This window comes from Acomys minous, assembly GCF_964271855.1.
Source record: "Acomys minous genome assembly, chromosome: 14".
NCBI lineage: Eukaryota > Metazoa > Chordata > Mammalia > Rodentia > Muridae > Acomys > Acomys minous.
Window position 1 is genome coordinate 74,790,809 of NC_140496.1, and position 23,957 is coordinate 74,814,765.

At 36.5% G+C, this 23,957-nt stretch overlaps 1 protein-coding gene across 2 annotated transcripts in view; it reads left to right on the forward strand.

Annotated features, from left to right (window-relative positions):
- Positions 1-23,957, forward strand: part of DPYD (dihydropyrimidine dehydrogenase) — an 867,929-nt gene that overhangs the window by 353,423 nt on the left and 490,549 nt on the right. For both annotated transcript variants that reach the window (XM_084756838.1, XM_084756837.1), the window contains exon 10: positions 6,169-6,338. In XM_084756838.1, coding sequence (XP_084612964.1) covers positions 6,169-6,338 — 170 coding nt within the window. The remainder of the gene's footprint in view (positions 1-6,168; positions 6,339-23,957) is intronic.

Consider the following 23,957-nt stretch of genomic DNA (forward strand, 5'->3'; position numbering starts at 1 on the left):
TCCTGGCTAAGCAGGGAGCCCAGAGTGATGAGTCGGGATAGATCTGACTTCTGATCACCTTGTAAGTCCACGCAGCGACCCAGAGTACATGTGGGACCCAAGCAGATATGGACACGTTCTCCAAAGCCTAGACAAACACTGTAGGCTAGGAAGCAATACCCGTACTCTGGTGGACTGAACCGAGGGCTCTGGTGGACATGGGTAGGCATACCAAAGCCCAGCTAGATGCCACAGCTAGCTCTCTGTACCTGCACTTTCTGGCAGATAGATCCAAAGCACCAGGGCCCACGGGCCATGGGCAGGCTCTCCAAATCCCATACAAATGCAGGATGATGGACTGTACCTATACTCTCTCAGACTGAACCTTGGGAAGCAGAGCACCAGCATCAGCATATGCTGGTCAGTGGAGAGCCCCGGCTGTAGAGCAAAGTCCCCCAGAGATGAATCCAGTTCATCTGCCTGATCCAGGGAAGGGTTTCCTGATCCCCACAGGTAAGGGGTCTCAACCTATAGACACTCACCAATGAACTGCTCTCAACAGCCAATGAAGGACACCAGAACATGAAAACAATGATAAACACACAAACAGAGCAAATCTGTGAAAAAGATAATGTAGAGAAGAAAACAGAAACTGCAGAGGTAAGCATCTCCAACAGAATATAACAGGTGGAGGAAAGAAACCCAGGTGCAGAAGATACAATAGAAGAATTTGATGCAACCATCAAAGAAAATGTTAAATCTGAAAAATTCCTGACACAAAACATCCAAGAAATCAAGGACACCATGGAAAGTCAAAACCTAAGGATAATAGGAATTCTGGAAAGAGAAGACACCTGGCACCAAGGCCCAGGAAATATTTTCAACAAAATCATAGAAGAAAATTTCCCCAATTTAAACAAAGAGATGAATATAACCATACAAGAGGCCTACAGAACATCAAATAGAATAAACCAGAAAAGAAAATTCTCCCACCACAAAATTATCAATACACAAAATGTACAGAACAAAAAAATATTAAAAGAGGCAAGGGGAAAATGCTAAGTAACATATAATGACAAACTTATCGAATCACACCTGACTTTTCAGCAGAGAACATAAAAGCCAGAATGGTCTTGCAAACCCTAAGAGACCACAAATACTAGTATAGACTACGATACCCAGCAAAACTGTCAGTGACCATAGATGGTAAAAACAAGATATTGCACAACAAAAACAAATCGAAACAGTACTAATCTACACATCTAACCCTACAGAAGTTACTAGAAGGAAAACTCCAACCCAAAGTGGCAACCTACAGCAAGGATAACACAGGAAATAGATAACTTCACTTTAGCAACACAAAAGCCAGGAAAACATACAAACACATGACCACAACCAACATCAAAATCAAGGGACATAACAGTCACTGGTCATTAATCTCTCTAAAATCAATGGTCTAAACTCTCCAATAAAAAGACACAGACTAACAGAATGGATACATTCTTCTGCATTCAAGAAACACATCTCAACCACAATGATAGAACTTACCTTTGAGTAAAGGGCTTGAAAATGCCATTCCAAGCAAATGGACACAAGTAGCAAACTGGTGTAGCCATTCTAATATCTAATAAAATAGACTTTCAACAAAAATTAATCAAAAGAGATGAGAAGGACATTTCATACTCACCAAAGGAAAATTCAACCATGATGACATCACAATTGTGAACATCTATGCTCCTACTACAATGGGGCATTTGTAAAAGAAACATTAATAAAGCTTAAACTGCACATCGATGCCTACACATTAATAGTGGGAGACTTCAAAATCCCACTTTCACAAAAGGATGGGTCAACAAAACATAAGCCAAACTGAGAAATAATGACACTAACCAATGTCATGAATCAAATTGATCTAACAGATATCTACAGAACTTTTCACCCAAACAAAAAAGATTATATTTTCCTCTCAGCACCTAATGGACCTTCTCCAAAGTTGATCGTATAGTAGGTCACAACGCTAGCCTCAACAGATACAAGAAGTTTCAAATAATACCTTTTATCCTATCAGACCACCATGGCCTAAAGCTGGACTTCAACAACAATAGAAATAACAAAAAGCCTAGACACATATAGAAACTAAACAACTGTATACTCAATGACAACTAGGTCAGGGAAGAAATAAAGAAATAAATTATGGACTTCCTAAAATTCAATGAAAATGATTGTACAACATACCCAAATTTATGAGACACATTGAAAGCAATGCTAAGACGGAAGTTCATAGTACTAAGCACCTTCATAAGGAGATTGGGAAAATATCATATAGGCAACTTAACAACACATCTGGAAGCCCTAGAAAAATAAAAGAAGCAGAAACACTCAAGACTAGTAGACTGATAAAAATAATCAAACTCAGGGCTCAAATCAATAAATTAGAAACAAAGAAAACAAGTCTAGACTCAACAAAACCAAGAATTGGTTCTTTGAGAAAAATCAACAAGCAAGACAAACCATTAGCCAAACTAACTAAAAGGCAGAGTGGCACTATCCAAATCAACAAAATCAGAAATATAAATGGAGACATAACAAGAGACACTGAAGAAATATACATAATATTTATGTCTTATTTCAAAAGCCTATATGGCACAAAATTTGAAAATCTAAAGGAAATGGACAATTTTCATGATGTATTCCACTTGCCAAAATTGAATCAAGATCAGATAAACAAATTAAATAGTCCTATTTCTCCTACGGAAATAGATGCAGTCATCAATAACCTCCCAATAAAAAAAAGTTCAGGGCCAGACGGTGTCAGCACAGAATTTTATCAGACCTTCAAAGAAGAATTAATATGGATACTCTCCAAAATACTCCACAAAATAAAAATGTTTGGAGGAACATTATGAAGCTCATTCTGTGAGTCACCTTGATTCCAAAACTTCACAAAGACCCAAAGAAAGAGAATTTCCAATCAATTTCTCTTATGGACATGGATGCAAAAATTTTCAATACAATACTCAGAAACTGAATCCAAGAACACATCAAAGACATCATTCACCATGACCAAGTAGGCTTCATCCCATGAATTCAAGAATGGTTCAATATATGGAAATCCATCAATGTAATCTACCATAAAAACAAACTGAAAGACAAAAAAAAAAAAATGACCATTTCCTTAGATGCAAAAAGAGCATTTGAAAAAAACCAACACCCATGCATGTCTAAAGTTTTGGTGAGATCAGGGATACAAGGCATATATCTAAACATATGAAGGCTATATACAACAAGCCAATCCAACATAAAATTAAATGGAGGAAACTCCACTAAAATCAGGAACAGACAAGGCTCCCTACTCTCTCCATATCTCTTCAATATAGTACTTGAAGTTTTAGCTATAGCAAGAAGACAACAAAAGGAGATCAATGGGATCCACATCGGAAAGGAGGAAGTCAAATTATTACTATTCAAAGATGGTATGACTATGTATATAAGTGACCCCCAAGATTCCACCAGAGAACTCCTACAGCTGACAAACACCTTCAGCAAAGTGGCTGCATACAAAATCAACTCAAAAACTCAATCACACTCCTGTATACAAATGGCAATTGTGCTAAAAAAAGAAATGAGGGAAACTATACCCTTCACAATAGCCACAAATAATATAAATTATCTAAGTATAACTCTAACAAAGAAAGTGAAAGACTTCTATGAAAAAAAACCCAAATCTCTGAAGAAGGAAATTGAAGATGATATCAGAAGATGGAATGGTCTCCCTTGTTCATGGATCAGGATAATTAACATAATAAAAATGGCCTTTTACCAAGAGCAATTACAGATTCGATGCAGTCCCTATCAAAATACCTACACATTTTTAAAGACCTTGAAATATCAAATGTCAACTTCATATGGAGAAACAAAATACCCAGAATCGCTAAAACAATTCTGGACAATAAAACAACCTCTGGAGAAATCTCTATCCCTCTTCTCAGGCTTTGTTATAGAGCAACATTAATTAAAACAGTGTGGTAGTGGCATAGCAATAGGCTGCTTGATCATTGGCATTGAATCAGAGACCTAAAAATAAATCCATACACCTACGGCCACTTGATTTATGACAAAAAAGCAAAATTTATAAAATGGAAAACGATTACATCTTTAACAAATAGTGATGGTCTAATTAGATGTCTACATGTAGAAAAACTGAAGTATATCCATATTTATCACCATGCACAAAACTCAAGTCCAAGTGGATTAATGACCTCAACATAAAACCAGAGACACTAAATCTGTTAGAATAAAAAATGAAGAAGAGCCTTGAACTCATTTGCACAGGAGACAAGGCACTAAGGTCAATAATAAATGAGACCAAATAAAACTGAAAAGTTTCTGTAAAGCAAAGGACACTGTCAAGAGAACAAAGTGACAGCCTAAAGACTGGGAGAAGATCTTCACCAACCCTGCGTCTGACAAAGGACCAATATCCAAAATATATAAAGAACTCAAGAAATTAAGCACTGCCAAACCAAATAACGCAATTAAGAAATGGGGTTCAGAGCTAATCAGAATTATCAACAAATGAATATTGAATGACTGAGAAACACTTAAAGAAATGTTCAATGTCCTTAATCACAAGAGATATGCAAATCAAAACAACTCTGCGATTCCATCTTACATCCATTAGAATGGCTAAGATAAAAAACTCAAGTGACAGCACATCCTGGTGAGGATGTGGAGAAAGGGGAAAACTCCTCCATTGCTGGTTGGAGTGCAAACTTGTAAAACCACTTTGGAAATCAACCTGGCACTTTCTCAAAAAAAAAAAAAAATTAGAATAGGGCTACCTCAAGACCCAGCTATTCTACTCTTGGGCATATACCCAAAATATGTTTCACCACACAACAAGGACATTTGATCAACTATGTTCATAGCATTTTTTATTCATAATAGCCATAATCTGGAAACAACCTAAATGTCCCTCAGTCAAAGAATGGATAAATAAACTTGTACATTTACACTATGGAATACTACTCAGGTATTAAAAACAAGGAAATATTGAAATTTGCAAGCAAAAAGATAGAACTAGAAATGATCATCCTAAGTGAGTTAACCTAGACCCAGAAAGACATACATGGTATATACTCACTTATAATTGGATACTAGCCCAACATGGTTGTCCTCTGAGAGTCTTCATTCAGAAGGGGATCAGGACAGATGGTGGAACTCACTATTGGACTGCAGGTGAGAATGGTATGAAAATTGGGGGGATAGAAGGACCCAGAGGATCCCGGAGCCCTACATGAAGACCATCAAAGTGGTGGATCTGGACACAGTGGGGTCTTCACAAACTGTTGTACCAACCAAGGACAATGTATGCCGTAAACCTAAACCCCCTATTCAGATCTAGCCAATGGACAGCACATTCTCTACAGTTGTGTGGAGAGTGGGGATTGACTCTGACATGAACTCTGGCACTTCCTATTTGACCACTTCCCCTTGTTGGGGAGGCGTGGTGGCACACAGAGGAGGGGGAAGCAGGCTATCAAGGTGAGACCTGATATGCTGTGTTCCTATGGTGGAAAGGAGGTCCCCTTCTATAATAGGTCTAGGGGAGGAACCTAGAGTGAAAGAGGGAAGGAGTGGGGAATAAAAAGATACAAGTGGGGATAACAATCAGCATGTAATCTGAATAATTATTTAAAAAATAAAAGAACAAACAATAACCCCAGTGATATGTAAAGAAAAATAAAGAAAGAACAAACGAAAAGCAAGAATGCAAAGTATTTTAAGAAATGTTATTGATTATGGACTAACATCATAAGAATTGCTTTTTTTTCACTAATGTATGGATATTTAATTGGCAAATGTAAATATATGTATCATGACTTTGATAAAGTTTTCATTTATTCATTCTGTTTAGCATGACTAAAATCCTTAAAAGCGTTGCAGCAGTCCTTCTAGAAGTGTAAAAAAAGAAGCTAAGGGAAGTGAGTTTGAAATTACATATATGAGCATATTTTTAAAATGGGAATAAAACTGTCTTTCAACGAAGCAGAATAATTTGATAGTGACACTCCACCCTGGAAAACTGCAAGATGCAATTTTACAGTGCTTTGAGTACAAGTATCTTTTGAGCTGTCATGCAGAAATGGTTTCTCTACTTGAAAATGGGGTTTTCCTTTCATCGTTCAGGAATGTGCGCCTGTCACTCTCCATTGCCATCCATACGGGGAGCCGTGATTGTACTCGGAGCTGGAGATACTGCCTTTGACTGTGCGACATCCGCTCTGCGCTGTGGAGCCCGTCGTGTGTTCATCGTCTTCAGAAAAGGCTTTGTTAATATTCGAGCTGTTCCAGAGGAGGTAAAGTAAAAGCATCAGTGGAGATAGGGCTGAAATTCTGCAGACTTTAGGCAATGACACTGTTGATATGCAGTCCTAATTTAAATCATTAGAGTGTCCTTAAAGTGGACCGATGAAAAGTAATTAAATTCTAGGCTATATGTAATTATTTCCATTCTGACAGTCCACTTAAAAGGAACTTTTAAATATTAATTTGGATAAAATGATACATGTATTTGGGTCAAAATCACTGGTCTATCTTTTTGTCAGCGTTGTAATATCTTTGAAGTGTATTCTAATTAGTAACAGTCAAATGTGCTGTCTTCTATAACCTCAACAATCTGCAATTTTCATAAAATGTGTGGATGATGTATGAATGTTATAACTGAAGACATTTAAAATCCCCAAAGTCCAACCATACTAGGACATAAATATATTATATATGTATACCCACACAGACTATATATATATAGTCTGTGTGGGTATACATATATTTTATATATATATATATATATATATATATATATATATATATATATATATATATAGAGAGAGAGAGAGAGAGAGAGAGAGAGAGAGAGAGATGCAATCCTTGTTCACACTTAGAGTCAACTTTTCTGCTGGAAAAAATCAAATAAAACTGCAGCATAGTGTTTTAAAAGTCTTCATATGAGCACTGTTCAGATTCAGTATTTAGTCAACTGATTAAAGATGACAGATTTAACATCCTTTCATTCTGAGTAGTCTTCTCCAAAGCATCTGCTGGCTGTGTACACCATGATCTCTCCAAGCGCAATGCTATCAGAGAGAGATGATATTTTATAAGAGATATTAGTTGTGAGGTCATAAACTGAGTATATTTATGGAAAGATAAATTACCCATTTTATTCAAATCAGTATTTTGAATTTGATTTACTTGAAAATGACGCACATGCTCAGAGGCTTCTCTCTGGCAAGAGTTATAACTGCAGTTGGTGGGTAATTTGTCAGATGGAGATGAACCATAGCACAAATTGACCTCAGTAAATGATCAGTCACTACTGGTGCATAGCTAGTTCAAATGCCAGTTTTGCTCTGTGGGTTTTACTCCATCTACCTACTCTTTTAATGTTTTTTTTTCTAAGGTGATCTTATAACAGTAAGAATCTTTTTGGGCCTATACTTTTAGGCATTCATTAGTTCACTCATGTCATCCTACAAATTTAAACAGCCAAATTACAGGAGAAATGGGAGATAATTTTACTTATTTTATATTTATTTTCATAGTATATGACTGGGGAAATATAAGAAATTTGTGAAATATACTTCACAGTAAGTGTTTGTTTTACTGTATGATTAAGTGTTTTACCATATGATTAAGATGATTTCATGACCAAAAGTTGATCCATGAGGAATGGGAATGAAAGATGACCCTGTGTATTGGCACTGCATTTGTTGTGACAAGAATGCTTGACATAAAAACAAAACAACGTAAAATAATACTGAACAGAGCAAAGGTTTATTCTAGCTCAATGTTTAAAGTCAAGACCACTTTGAATCACCAACTTAATCTATTTTGGCAGAACACTGTGGTAGAAACATGTTATAAGGGAAACCCTTTACCTCAAGGTGGCCACAATGCAGGACAGGGGACAAAATAAATTTATCAGAGTCACTTCTTCAGGGACATATTTCTTCCAAATAATTCCCATCTCCTAGAGCTCTTACCAACTCTAATAGCACTGTCAAGTGAGATGAAGGCTTTTATACATAACCTTTTTGGGGGGCATTCCATATACAAATTTTAACATCCCAAATGGCATTATTAATTACTTCACTCCTGAGGGCATCTTTTCCTTCTCACCGTCTTCCATTAGAAAGAGTGACTAGAAATGCAAGCCAACTCTTTATGCCTTATACAAAACTCAGAACACACTCAAACTGGATAAGTACATAGGAAAATGATTGTGTTTACTCATGCACTTTATGTTGACTGACTACCTATTGTGCACTAGGCATTATTTAAAGTGACTGGAATATACCAGAGAGAATTTCACACCCTCATAAAGTTTATAGTTAGGAAATAAGCAAGGTCTAAAGAAGTACCTAACATGCTTGTTTATATGGAAAATAAATGTATTGTACCATCAGTAGTATGTTGAAAAGTAATTTGTTCTAATGAAAAACTTTATTGATATAAGGATATATGAAGAGTACAGGAATGTGCTTGGGTGCAGAATGAGGAGGAGGAAAAGACAAAGTCTTCCCCTTACAGAGGGTAGTATGGTAGTTCTTATTAGCTTTGAGTATACAGAAGATATCATGGAAGGAAGATTGGAATCCAGGAATAAACACTTGACCTAGATAGGTGTTCTCAGTCATAATCGAGGAAGTCTCCTAAGGTGTCCATGTGCTGACAAGACAATAAATGTGGGCTGCCTATGAGGACTGGGGGGACTTGTGGGCGTCCACAAACTTCTACTTGGTAGAAAGTAAAACCTTGGGACTGTTCTGAATAAAGAATCATGAAGACCTAACATTGCTTTTGAATTTACTACTCTGCAGAACTTTGATTATAGGACAGTAGAGACAGAAGCAACGGGGCTGGTTAGTGGCTAATTAAAAGTAGACTCTCAGTCAGTGTGACAGGATTCAGAATGAAAGAGATTACAGTTTAGGCATCAGTCAGTCAGAGGGCTGAAATCAGTAGGAAGAGCATGGCTGCAGGGTGCTAAGAGGAAATAATGGACCTCAGGAACTCAAGTGGTATGCCTACAGTGGATCTTCCCAAGAACTCCACTTGATCTGGGCCTACTTAAATCTAGAACAGCTGTTTATTCATTATTATTATTATTATTATTATTATTATTATTATTATTATTATTATTATTATTAAGTTACAAGGAACAAAACTTTTATATATTCTTAAAATGAATGGACTTTTATATGAAATCAAAGACTGGTTATCTCCCTTGCTCAGTTTTACCATTTTTCTTTTTTCTTTTTTTTTTTTTTTTTTTTTTTTTTTGGTTTTTTGAGACAGGGTCTCTCTGTGTAGCCTTGGCTGCTCTGGACTCACTTTATAGACCAGGCTGGCCTCGAACTCACAGCGATCTGCCTACCTCTACCTCCCGAGTGCTGTTTACCATTTTTCTTAACAGGCATGTGAGTGTCACATAGAAGGTGTTCAAAAAACAGTTGTATCGCCAGAATTTTCTAGAGAGGCTCAAAACTATGGTTTTTGTTTTTTTGTTTTTTTGTTTTTTTGTCCTAGCTGAATTTTTATATTCCTAGAGGGCTCATGTAGTAATTTTAGGCAAAGTGAGAATATAAGTTACATAACAAGCAGAGTTTATTAACATTATCAAAGGGTATAAAGGCTTCAAGCTTTTGTATCTGATCAGTGCCCATGATATTTAGAAGTGTATGACTCCAGCATTTAACAACGTTTCCACGTTCATTCATCATAGTCATTACTTGGTTTTGTATAGTTTAAAGAGCACTCAGGGTTTACAGTCGAAATGAGATGTTAGCACTGTGGAGATAAAGTAACTTTTGTCTCTTTCAATATGTGGGATTTGAGAGATTTTGTGTGGGGACATATTGTTAACTAACATAGTGTCCCAATTCTTCTGTATTTAATTTTTCATATGCGTCTTGCTCTCAACACATATTTCTACCACACTCTATTTCCTTGAAGTCAATAAGTATTGAAGAGCATAGCCTATATGGGTTATTTCTCAAATATATATGATGTGTAATCATTTGGGCTTGGGTTAAAGTTGGACATAAAGTTGTTTGTCTATTAATAAATTGCATCATCACTGAATGCTTCAGCATTCATATGTCTAAAACTTCAGTCCAATTTTTTTTCTTTGAGAGAGAGAGAAAAAAAGGAGACCAATGGGACATTTTCTGAGCCTTTAGTAACAGATGAGAAATATTACAGAGGTCGGTAACTATTTGGCATGGTATGGCTTGAGACTATGTGCCTTGTGTTGTGGTGGCTATTCCATTCCTTGTCTAATGCTGGGATAAATTACCATGACCAAGGCAATGTGTAGGAGGGAGTTTATTTGGGTGTACCCTTGCAGATGGAAAGTCCATATTGATAAGCAGGCATGGCACCATGTGAAAGGATCAAGAAGCTGAGAGATCACACCCACAACCACAAAAAGGAAGCAGAGGGAAAATATGAAGGAGGAAAGGCCTATGGTATCTATAAGTCCACACTACTGATATACTTCTTCGAGAAGAGTGTACCACTCCCTCAGACAGCACTGCCAACTGGGAACCAAGTGCTCTAATGTCCACACTGATGGAGGACGTTTTTTATTCAAGCCAACACAATGATCAAGGCCAATGTGCCTGGATCCAGAAGTATTTCAATCAATAAAACTAAGAAGCATCTCATAATAAAATTTCCAAGGACAAATGCAAGCTTATTTCTCTAATGCATAGGTTTTCCAATTTTAGAGTGGATTAAAAATCACATTGCTAAACACAGACTGCTCGGTCCTGTCCCCAGAGTTCCTGCCAGAATAAGTTTGGTGTGGGCCTGAGAATTTGCATTTTAACAAGTTCCCTGGTGGTGCTGAGACTGCTGGTCCAGTGCTCTAATGTATCATCAATGAGTTTCCAGCTGTCTAATTAGAACCATAAGCAGTGTGCTGTTTGGAGGCACTTTCCATCTTAGTTAAGAAAGCATTAATGCTGAAGGATACAGGTTTGATGAGAGGAAGATAGGGAGGCATCATCAGCATATTGATGTAATTCTGATTCCAAATGTCTCTCTGCCTCCCTAGTGGCCTCACACACATGCTAAATAGGATGCTACTGACACACTAGCACTTCTCAGCCCTCAGTCCTTGGGGAAACCAGCCAATCACTCAGCGCTATCCTTTAAGAAGATGAGGGAAAATCTGTTAATAATTCCCTCCAGTACTTTCTGCAAGCTTAAATAGGTGAGATTAAATTTCACAGGATAACAGAATCCCCCAAAATGCTGGTATTAAAAGCTGTTGACAGATCAGACAGAACTGCCAGAATGCTGTAGGCGATTGGGAATCCCTAAAAGGAGGCCTGAAGGTCAGGACTCAATAGACCTGCTTGACTTGATCAATTTAAACGATAAGGTTAAGGAAGGACTTTGTAGTTGTTATTGATTATGGTAGAGAATAGTATGGCTCAAAATTAGTTTTAATAACAAATTGCATAAATAAAGAATATTGCAGGAATCTGTTGTATACCTACTTAGTTTCTAAATGGCAGCAGATCACAGTACATCTGTGATCTTTCTCTGCTGTGATGGTGTCTATGTGCTCTTCCCCCTCTTGGTTTATTGGGATAGTAACTGGTTTAATTAGATTTGCCTCTTACCAAAAATTGTACTTATTTAAAGGGTGGCTGTCTCAATAATGAAGATGACTTATTTCAATATAAATATGTGTGCCAGATAATTTGGCCCATTAGTCAAAAATCGTTTACTGGGATCTTGAAATAGTATATTTCCATATGAAAGAATATACCTATTAACTAAATCCTTTTGGGATACTACAACATATCCTACAATATGTCTATCTTTTATGGGTCATGGCTTATAATCTTCCCTACACAACATTTTGAACATTAAATTAAGGAGTTAAAGCTACATTGGGTTTTTTTTTTTTTAAGCTTTGTATCTCGCTACCCCTTTTATTTATTTATTTTTCTACAAGTAACAGATGTTTCCTAGCTATTATTTAATTATAGAAAAATCAGCCTGGGACTATTTTTAGTAAATAACCTGTATAAGCTCACAAATTTAATTTTCCACGGTAAGGGTGATATTCACAATGGTTCCTCTGCATTTGTCACCTGCACGTTTGAGAGCAATTCTTCATGGAATGTGATCAGAGACTTGTTAGTATGATGGGCCGAGGGGAGTTGAAAACAAACAAACACATATACTCAACCGCCCCAAGGCAAACTAAGGCAATTAATGGCCGTTAGGGGCTCACAGGGTACTGACATGGTACATGCATATTGAATACTTTCTGATTTCAGAGGCATGACATTCCAGGAGTCTTAATGTATTTACCATATAGAAAGTTGAATTGTTTCAGTGTCGTGTGAGCAGTTAAAGAAGGAGAAATATTCAACTGAAAGTTGGAGCAGATTGGTCCATGATTGTAAAACCTAGTCAGAGTCTTCCATCTATGATATCAGTGTTGGACAAATGTGCTTTGTAAGGATTCCTCCCTTCCCCAAGTTTTGTTATTCTACTATTCAGAGAAAATTATGAGAGGGAACTGCATACTGACCAAGAGCCAACAGAAGTTCATTTACATTCGATATTGTGTGTTTAAAGGCAGTGCTCAAAATGCCATGGGAGTTGTTGCATATGTTGGCTCTGGGTATCTGTAGTGCTGAAGATGATTCGTATTTTAGAAATGTTCCCAATCCCTTTTATATATATTACACATAAACATATATAATATTAATAATATATAATATATTGCATATAAAATATAGGTAGAAAAAGAATGTGACATACTAAATATTACTAATTGCTATATTAATTTTAGTATCCTCTCTGTCTTTAATTATATTTACTTCAGCTCTTCAATATTTTACATTGTCTTATAAAATGGAAATCTCAAAATGTATTTTATTTATTCATTTATTTGAAAAAAAATGACCTTATTCTGTAGTCTAAGCTAGTCTTGTAGTTACTGTGTAGCCAGACCAAGCCAATTAATCTTCCTAAAAACTGGGACAAGTCACATCTTACCTGAAAAGTGATAATTTATAAAATTCCATATCTTATTCAGTATACAACACTAAATAAATAGTAGTAAAAGAAAACTACAGAGTGATAATTATAAAATTATCATAATTTATATTTTAGTTATGAAAATTGAGCATAAGCACTTTAGTATTTTATACAAGCACTTCATTTCTGAGCTATATTCCTTGTGCGTTTTATTAAGTATATTTTGAGATGAGGCGTAGCCTTGAATCCCTGTGTAAGCCAGGCAAGTCTTGAACTTGTGATCCTCTAGTCTCAACTTCTTGAGTAGCTTGGATTTCAGACATAAAACTACCCTATCATCATCTATTTTCCAAGTAATTTTTCCTTCTAAAAAGAAAAAAGTTGGCATAACTACCCTTCAAGGCCTTCCCTAAAGGTTTTTTTTCCTGAAGACTTATGTTCTCTCCTTAGTGCACCTTTCTTTTAAGACAATCTATGTTTTCTGCTACTGTAACACTCATCACATAAGGTTGTTATTTCTTTTACTAATCTTGGAAATTAAAATGCAGATTTCTTCCAATGGTTGTTCTATTCAGTTTATTAGTTGATTCCAAGACCAGAGTAGTTTTCTTCAAATTAGCAGATTCATGACCCATGTTAAATAAAAAGCATCTTAAGCTTGTAAGAATATTTAAAAGGATATAAAATATTTCAAAAATAGTTCAGATATGTTTCAGACAAATTACTATTTTTATCTTAAGATTATACATGTGTGATGGTTACTTTTACATGATCACTTGCCAAAACCTAAAATAGCCTTAGGAAAAAAGATCAGTTGAGCTGTTATCTAGATCAGGCTAACTTATGAGCAGTTATCTCATGTGTCTATTGACCCAGACCACTCTGGGAAGCATCATTCCCTAGCATGGTCGCTGAGATGTCTAAAGTAAAGACAGCCTTCTGAAAGCAGGCAAACAAGCAGGTACCACAGGTGCATTTGCTTCCTTAGCTCATGGCTGTGGATGTAGTGTGCAGCTATTTCAACTTCTTACCTTCTCAACTTCTCTCAAGTAGTGGATTGTAACTTGGAATTGTAAACCAAATAAACTCTATTTCTCCTTATGCTGCTTTTTTTTATTGAAAAATAGGACACTATCAAGTCAGCATCAGAAATTAATTATTTATGATCTCTTGACTCTTAAAGGTTAACTAAGGGTTAAAAATGTAACTAAAACCAGAAAACATGATCAAGCAATATATTAAAACATCAAACTTAATGAAATATATATATCAGAATAAGTGAATACTGGAATTTCATAGAAGATAGGATTGTAATTTGTACAGAATTTAAATATCTAGTCATTTCCAGATTTAGAAAGATACCCCTAGGTTACCAGTTGATACGGGGAACATATTTTTGTGAAATATGTAGCATGACAGCAGCCAGTATTGCCTTACTCCAGAAAAATCTAAGGTGAAGAACAGTGGGTCTGGTTGGGGCTCAGGAAATATCATCAAACATAAACGAAGAGTGTAAAAATGCCCTTTTCTTCCGAGAGGTGATATGTTTTATGATAGCTGTGCAAAGTCACTTTGCATCCTCTCAATTTTTATGTTACAGCTCTGGGTGTGGCAACTCGATAGTGACCCAATCCAGCTTGCAAAGGCTCAGTAAAAGGACAACTATATTTATCCAATATGTAATGCAGCTCTCATATGGAATAATACTCTTTATGTTCGAAATGATTTGCATTTTGAGGAATTTTAAGAAAGAATATGGTACAAATGATGACTATATTAACTGTGGATACAGCCAGTAGGCAGTAGATTTTAAAATGACGTGCAGTCTGTTACTCACTCACTGTTATTTTGTGTACTAAGAGTTTAAAAGCTTCCAAAATTCCAACGCAAGTTAGGGAGGGACTCAAAAAGACACCACCCCTTACTGAATAACTATGGGCAGGTGGTGGCTGCTGAGGCAGAGAGAGTGAGTTGTTTTTCTTGAGGAGTGGAGCTCTTACTTCGTTAGATGGTTGCTTACCCATGGACTCATACGTAGCATTATTTGAACTCAGTCAGCTATGAGAAATAATTTTTAAAAATCCATATACTTGGGATGAAGACACTGTTGAGGATGAGTCTCAGAGCTATTAGAAGTTGGGGGATTAAGAGTGGATATGATCAAAATACGTTGCATTCATGAATAGAATTTTCAAAGAATAAATAAAATTATTTCAAATTACAAATTAGATAAAACTTGTCCAATAAATCCAGTAGTATGGCACTGTAGGCAGCTAGAATATACTCTGTTTCTTCATCCTCTTTTATTTAATTAGTAACCAAAATAACTAGGTTATTGGATTTTTAAAATCAAAATAGCATAAAATATCAGTCTTTTGCTTCATGGTTTATTACTAATTTAATGCATAGAAGTAAATAGAGGGTGTCAGGTAACCAAGAGGGAGTACATTATCACTGTCAGGTCTGATCACACAGTCTCACTATTTGTTTTAACTCAGGTCAAATTGACTCTAAGAAGTGTGAGTAGTTCTACCTTTCAAACAAAAGATGGGTAGTTCAATCTCCATTGTATACTTTTTTTTATTTTTATTTTTATTTTTGTTTTTTAATTTTTTATTAATTTATTCTTGTTACATCTCAATAGTTATCCTATCCCTTGTGTCCTCCCGTTCTTCCCTCCCTCCCATTTTCTCCTTATTCCCCTCCCCTATGACTGTTCCTGAGGGGGATTTCCTCCCCCTGTATATGCTCATAGGGTATCAACATTCTCCACAGTTGAGTGGAGAGTGGGTTATGACTTTCACATGAACTCTGGTGCCTCATATTTGACCATGTCCCCTGGAGGGGGAGACCTGGTGGCACTCAGAGGAAGGACAGCAGGTTTCCATTGTATTGTTAGTTACATAGCTTATTTGACTTTGCGGCTCCATCATTTTCTAAGAGGTACACCCTGCCCAAAACATTTCACAGATGAGATTGCTTTCATTTGAAATTACTAGGTTCGTTCCATACCAGCAAGTTCATAAGTGGATTTAAACAAGCTCCAATCACTGTGGAGATGAGCTTCCTTTTCTTTTTCCCTCCATATTTTTCACAAGAGAGAGAAGAGGTCCCACTCCAGAACCTGCTTGGGGCTAGCTCCTTCCCGCTAGAGTGTTCTTGACCATTAACAAGCTTAGCTTCAAATATGGCTTGAGTAGCATAGTCTCTACTCTGTCCTTTCATGTCATTTTTGTAAAAAAAAAATGTAGTTATTATTATTGTAAGTATATATGGTTTGTATATGTATACAAGAAAGTGAGAGATACAGATATACAGAGAGAGAGAGAGAGAGAGAGAGAGAGAGAGAGAGAGAGAGAGAGAGAGAGAGAGAGAAGGGGAGACACGCATGCCATGGCATTTAGTTGGAGATTAGCAGATGACATTGGGAGTCATTTGCAAGTAAAGGAAACTTCCTTTTATCCCATGTGTAGTACAACTCATATTTGGACAAACTCACTGTGTTACATACGATGAAGATTCTTGATGGGCTAAATGCTAGAATTATGAAACGTGTAGGCCTATCTATTCACTTTCATGCAATATCCAGGTTTAACACAGAACATAAGCAGATAAGGTTAGCAAGAAACCTCACTCTTAATAGTCGGTCTTCATTGTTATGTCTTAGATGAGACTACAGAGTCCAATACAACATAGACCAATAGGAAAGACAAAAGGTAATGTGTGACAGGTGAATTACAACCTTCCAAAGAGGAGCCCTGCAGAGTAAGGCTCAATCCTATTGGTTCTATTTACCTATCAATATTCTCTCTAATGCTGGGCTAGGTGATTAGATATTACCTTGTGCATGGCAGAGAGTGAGAAAGATGGTCAGACTCAGAGTGGATCATACATTGAGGGTCAGCGGGGTTTCATAAGCTAACTTAAAATATATCCTGCTAGATAAAGATTTCATGAGAAAGTACCCAGGTGAGCATAGACGGTTCAGAGATCCAACTAAAATATGGCCAAGTAGAGAATTCCTTTGTCATGTTATCATAGTGAGCACAATTGAGGAATTTGCTGCGACAACATGAGTTTTTTTTTTTAAGGCAAGCATTATTTTATTACCCATGACAACTTATTGCAGTTTTGTAGTTGGGATCTACTTCATATTGGGTTCAAATCTTGCATGCATTGAGATGTGTAGCTGTAAATATTTGTAGCATGGAACTATAATGAAATAAGATCTTTCCTAAGATTTCCGCTGGCCAAGAAAGATGTCTAAGAAATTTTGATTACATTAAGTTCTTTTTGGTCTTTGTGTTCATATCTGATTCATAAATAGCTAAATGTACTCAACTGAGAGATTTCTTTTTACATAGAATATTGTTTCTTCATATTACTTGCTAAACTTTGACATAATTAGAAGTTATTTCAGAATTAAATGTATTCTGGTTTTGATTCTGCTCGTTATGGTTTATAAGCTATGCTTACCTTGCCTATATGCAATCTAAAAATGAGTTGACATCATGCTTTTAATTATAGTAAATTAAGTTGTTTCATAATTTCTGCAGTATGATGCCTGTAATATTAATCAGACCAAATCATCACATTACATAAAGTTAATCATTAAAATGATTATCATTATTGCATGCTGTAGTGAACTATTTTTATTTTACTTAGCTTCAACCACATATCTTTCCTAAATATGGAAGTAAAAAATCAAAGCCAAGAGGTTTTTTTTTTCTTCTCTTTTTACTTTGCTAATGCTGAATGAAAAGAAGGTGACAAACTGACTTGTTGAACCTAACTCTTAAATACTGGAAAACTGATGCTGTTTAAGACCCTATTCCCTGAGTAATTATTGGTGAAGATAAGGATGAGGGAAGTTTACGTGTCTATTGGATGTACCAGTTGTCCCAAGTAAGAATAGCATGCTTGCTTGAATATGAAACATCCCACACAGCCTCATGTGTTAAACATTTGGCCCTTACTAGCCAGTGCTGTTTGGATAACATCTGTGAACAGCTGCATACGACTCTAGGTGAATGACGTGGAGTACTGTGTTTAGGTCCTGGAAAATTTCTTTGCCTTGAACATTTTAATGTCTTTTTTTTCTCTCTCTCTCTCTGTTTCTTTGTCTCTCTAACTTCCCATCTCCCAGTCTGCTTCCTAGTCACAATGAGTTGAGAAAAATTCTTCTACATGGGACCGATGAACGATGGATTGAACAAAATTTCTAAAAGCATGAGTTAAAATAACTGTTCCCTCCAAATAAATTATTCTCTTGAGATTTATGAACACAGTGATGAAAAATAACTAATAGTACCACAGTACTAAAAATATAAATAGTTGTGCTTGCTTTGGCAGCCCGTATACAAAATTGGAAGGATACAGAGCTGCTTAGCAGAATAGCCACTGCACAAGGATGACATGCAAATTCGTGAAGTGTTCCATATTTTTAAATCTGGTGCTCTCTTCTGCAGTGCAGGCATACATGCAGACAGAACATTGTATACTTAATAAATAGATTTTTAAAAATATAAATAGGTGATATGCCATGATAGCTGCATTTGTATACCACAGTCTCATACTTATTGATCATTAATTATCATTAACAAATTTCAGGAAGGAAGATGACCTGGCACTGACATTGTGAATGCCTTAGCCTGGAAAGCTAACTTATTTACAGTTTTTTTTATTTAATTAATTTATTCAGATTACAACTCAATTGTTATCCCATCACTTGTATCCTCCCATTCCTCTCTCCCTCCTGCTTTCACCCTATTCCCCTCCCCTGGGTCTAAGACCTAGGGGGACCTCCTCCCCCACTATATGGCCATAGGCTATCAAGTCTCATCTTGGTAGCCTGCTTATTCTTTCTTTGAGCACCATCAGGCCTCCCCACCAAGGGGAAGAGTCAGTCTCCACTCTCAACCTAACTGTGGAGAATGTGCTGTTCATTGGCTAGATCAGAGTAAGGGTTTAATGTTCACTATTGTATTGTCCTTGGTTAGTGCAATAGTTTGAGCAGACTCCCCTGGGCCCCAATCCACCCATCACCATATTCTTGTAGGTTTCTAACACCCTCTGGGTCCTTCTATTTCCCCATCTCCTATATTTCTCTTACCTAGAGTCCCTGTAGGATGTCCTCACGTCTATTCCAATCTCTTGGTAAATGAAGACTATCGTGGGACATGAAAAGCTAACGTTTATGAACATCATAATATTAAGAATATACACATAGCTTGACAATTGGTTTATCTGATTCATCATTTCTGATCAGAACTAACACCCAGAGGAATTAACATTTTCTTTTTCCACTCTGTAAGGTAGGATTACAGCCAATTAGCACAACTTCTACATGCCAGTCTGCTTATACTTGGAGGGTTTTAAAAGCCATTCAAGGAAATCTACAAGTAGCTCATTTTATTTCCACTACTTTGAGTTATCTTGCAGGATTGTGTAATCATTTATCACTCATTCTAGTAAAAATGTGATTAAAAGTCTGTTGTGTGCCATGCCTTTCAACAGAAGTAAGTAGGATGGTGCCCTCTCTTGATACTTTTGGATGTGACATACTGGCTGACATTAAAAAGAAAGTACACTTGTTTGAAATTACCAATAATTGATTATTAGAATACTCAGTAGACTCTTGCACTTGGGAAAGAATTTTTAATAACATTATTTCCGTATATAAAAAGTTTCTGGAGTAGTTTTCTATTATGTAAACTTAAACCCCGTTTTATTTTTCCACCTTGAGATAACATGTTCTTTGTTTCTTTATTCCATCTTATGAAACCTTTTTGTTTATAATTGAGATTCTATCAACTTGTCTCTATCAACTCGTTTATGGGACTAGATTCATAAAACTATTCCTTGGTTCCATGAGTCTAAGGCACTCTTGCGTTACTGTGGTGGGGAGGCTTGACTCTGAGTAAGCTCTCTATCCCTCCAACTTCCTGACCTTTGGCTCTATCCTTTCCTGTTACATTTGCATCATCTAGTCTCAATAACAGAGAAGCATGGCCATACTGAATGTGGACTGGAGGACATGTATGTATTGTTGACTTGAGTCGGCCATGGCAAGGTCTCCAGAGACCCAAGGCTTTGCCATGGGGAAATGATAATGCCTTCCTCCCCAGGGTCAGCCTCAGAGGAAACAGCAAAGCCGTTTATGAAGAAAATTTCTGCCATAGGTCTCTCGCCCTGGATATTTATGGTCAGAGAACTGTGCTACAAGAGCTGCTCCTACTAAGATTACCTAAACCTATGCCCTTGGCAGACCTCTACACTCAAATCTCTACCCCCTTGACTCTGCTCTCTGCAACAGCCCGGTCTCTCTGTTCAACAGTGAATAATTAACTTGCCAAGCTTTGGAAGTTTTAGTTTCTCCATCAGGGAGACCAATCCACCCAACTCCAGCGTTTCTGTGTGTCTGTGTTCAACCCATGAACATGTGGAAATGTTCTTCACAGCCCTAAGCAGACCCTGGTCCTTGGAATCATGCAGATGCCATAGTAGTGTTTCACATACTATGTAGTACACTGGTTCTCCATGCAAAAAAAATGGTGATTATACAGAGGGCAAATTAGGGTATCACCTAAATAAGCTTTGTTATTCTTTAACATATGTTTTGATATGGTGCTTCTCCTCTTCAAAGGGGAAATAAACATACATGTTGTATAGCATAGATAGACGATGCTTAAAACCTGCTGTGTTTCAGATTTTAGACTTTTAGAAAGAAAAATAGATTATTTGCATATGCATAATTACCTATCCTGCGGGTACCACTTAAATATGAACAATTGAATCATTTATGTTTAGTATTTGCCTATATACATATCATGAAAGAAATTTTAAACAATAGTTTTGTGTGTGTACATTTTTACTGTAACATGCTGAATGAGATTAGTTGTGAACTTTTCATTCGTGACATAATTTCAAAAGTCAAAACTTATGGTATATTTAATATTTTGATTTTACATATTCAGATTAGGGTGTCCAAGATACATGCATTTTAGACAGGGCTTAGGGGGTACTGGTATGAAACACAATATCTGAGGCTTTGCATTCAGTCTGTAAAATCAAGGATGAACTCTGGTTTGTTGGCCTTTTCCACCACAATGGGAAGAAAAGAATGGTTTGAGGCATTATTTTGTAATGACTAATATATAGTTGTCATAAAGTATCTTCAATGGGAAGATAAAATGTTACAGGTAAAGTATTGAAAAGGAAACTTGCTACCATTATTAATTAGTATCAGGTAGAGCCAGTAAGAAGGGAAATTAGGCACATACATACTCATACACACACACACACACACACACACACACACACACACACACAAATACACACAAAAATAAAATGAGTAAAACTGTAATTTTAAGTATGAAAGTATATCCCTATGTTATACTGTTAAACTATTGGTAGGGTGTTTTACCTGATAAGATACCTTTACAGGGCCATCTTCCCATGGTCCTGCTAGATTTTTATTTCCCAATACAACAAATCTTATAACAATTTCAATATCCTATACAACATGAATATTTTCCCAATAAATATATATATTCAGATCATATTCTTTCAGTTTGGCTTAACAATTCTCCCCTTGCATATAAACTGACCAGTAATAAACAATTTTATTTACTAGCAAAATAACTGCTGCATGTAGTGAGATTTATGGGCACCACGCCATAGTCTAATCACACATTGGACAGTTTAAGACAGGAATTCAGAACAATGTGGTGGAAAGCCAGTGTCCATGCTGCTAATCTTCTGCACACTGTCAAGCATGTGTCAACAAAGTTAAATATCTTTAGCCAATTATCAACCTTGTTAGATTAGAAAAATGTGATAAAGTAGGATACAGGTGCACAAATGAAAGACCATAAGAGAACACAGAAATCATGTGGCCATGGGCTAGCAAAATTAATATTTCTAGATGTGGCCTAGAAATAAGCCAGGCCAGCTACCAGCTCAACTGATTACTTCTAGCTTCTACAAATTGTTTATCCATATGGATTATGGTTGCCTTATGGAGCATTACCTTGTCTTACTAATGCATCTCACTATGAAGAAACAGCACCTGGAGCTCTTCCCAGCTCTCTGGGTTGAACTGCAACCCAAAGGCTGATGGCAGAACGTGGCTGGGGAGGCTGCCTATGAGAGCAACTATGGGCCAATGGAACTAATGCACATATTAAGTATATCCTGAGATGAAGGTAAAAGAGCTCACTCTGACATTTATGGCTTTGGCATCCTATTGCCTGTTTGCAAAGAACATTGTCAGAGAGGTGGAGTCTTCATAATATCTTGGATTCCTCAGGACCAGTGTCAGCTACAATTCATGCTTCAGAATGTGTATATCAATACAAAAAAGAAAATATAAAAGTCATGATATAATCTGAACACATATTAGAATACAATTTGTTTATAATCATAGCATGGATTTTTGAGTTCTCTAAACTGAGCAGGCACGGAAGAAAGATGCTGAGGGAAAATTTTAAGATTTTTTTTTTTATTTGTTAGCATTACCTAATTTTCTTTCCAAATTCAGCAGCAATTTTCCTAAATATTTTTAAGAGATGGTATACACAAATAAATGCAGACTGTCAATAGACAAGAAATACAGGAAAGGACAAAACATGTTATAAATCAGGCATCCTCTGCAATGCCAGTAACTTAGTTAGGTATTTCTCTTACATCCTTCCTAGAAAGTAGGACAATTATAAAAACACATGCTGGACTGACTTGTTCAACCAATGAACATTTGGCAATGTCATTTACTCAAGTACGACAGTGTGATTAAATATTAGTATTACTTCTCATTCTTGAAACACCATAGGCTTGTTTTTTTGTGTGTGTGAGTGCTACATTATGAAAATGTCATAAAAGGGAAACATAAATTACACACCATACTGATTTTATAATGTGGGATCATTTAAGAGATGCTGTGGTCCCACCCCGCCTCCCATCCTCCCTGGCAAAACCATATGCCGTGCAGTAGAGGTCCCACCAGGAGCCCACCTGGCTTCGACAGATGTGAAAGTTCTCTGCAGTGGCTCATCTTCTTCTATCTGATTTGTGTGTGTGTGTGTGTGTGAGAGAGAGAGAGAGAGAGAGAGAGAGAGAGAGAGAGAGAGAGAGAGAGAGAGAGAGAGAGATTCAGCACACCAATTCTGATTATATTGACAAACGCCTGGGTATGATCTGAAACAAAGGGTGGAAAATAATGAGTTAAGAAACGTGAACCTTTTGTGTGAATGGGCAACCTCTTTAGGCATGGAACACACGATTCCCAGTTAGTGATAGGATGTATTACAGATAAGAAGGGGGTTTCCAAGAGGTCTGTGCTTGTTTCTCTTTAATATTTCATTGATGCAACTCATGACTGTGTTGTAACAAAGGGAAGAATGTTTTCCCTAGTTACTCGAAGGTTCTCGAGCTTTCTTTTCGTAACTCTTATTCTAGTCATATGTTTATACAGATTAACTCACCTGCTTTATTGACTTCTTTTTTTCTAGTCAAGCTACATGCAGCTAATAAATAAAAATATTTATATTTATATCTAGCACAATTACACAAAGAGCGTAGTCTGTAATAATGAAGGTGTGAAGACTCCAGTTATCACAACTGAGAACATCATGCATCACCAACTATAGCTCATTATTAATAAATAAATAACATGAAAAATAATTTTTTTGTAGTGCTGAACCTCAGGACTCATATGTGCAATTGAGGTGCTCCTCTGCAGAACACTGTCCCAGCGGAACTAACTTGTTATTTCCTTGTCACATTTAGACCCAAAACTCCCAAGAGCAAGCAGCTAATGCCTGAAACTCAGCTATGGTGAAAAATGAAAAAAAAATCCTTATATAAATTTAAACATTATAACCACTTGGCATGTAAAATTGAGTTGAAAA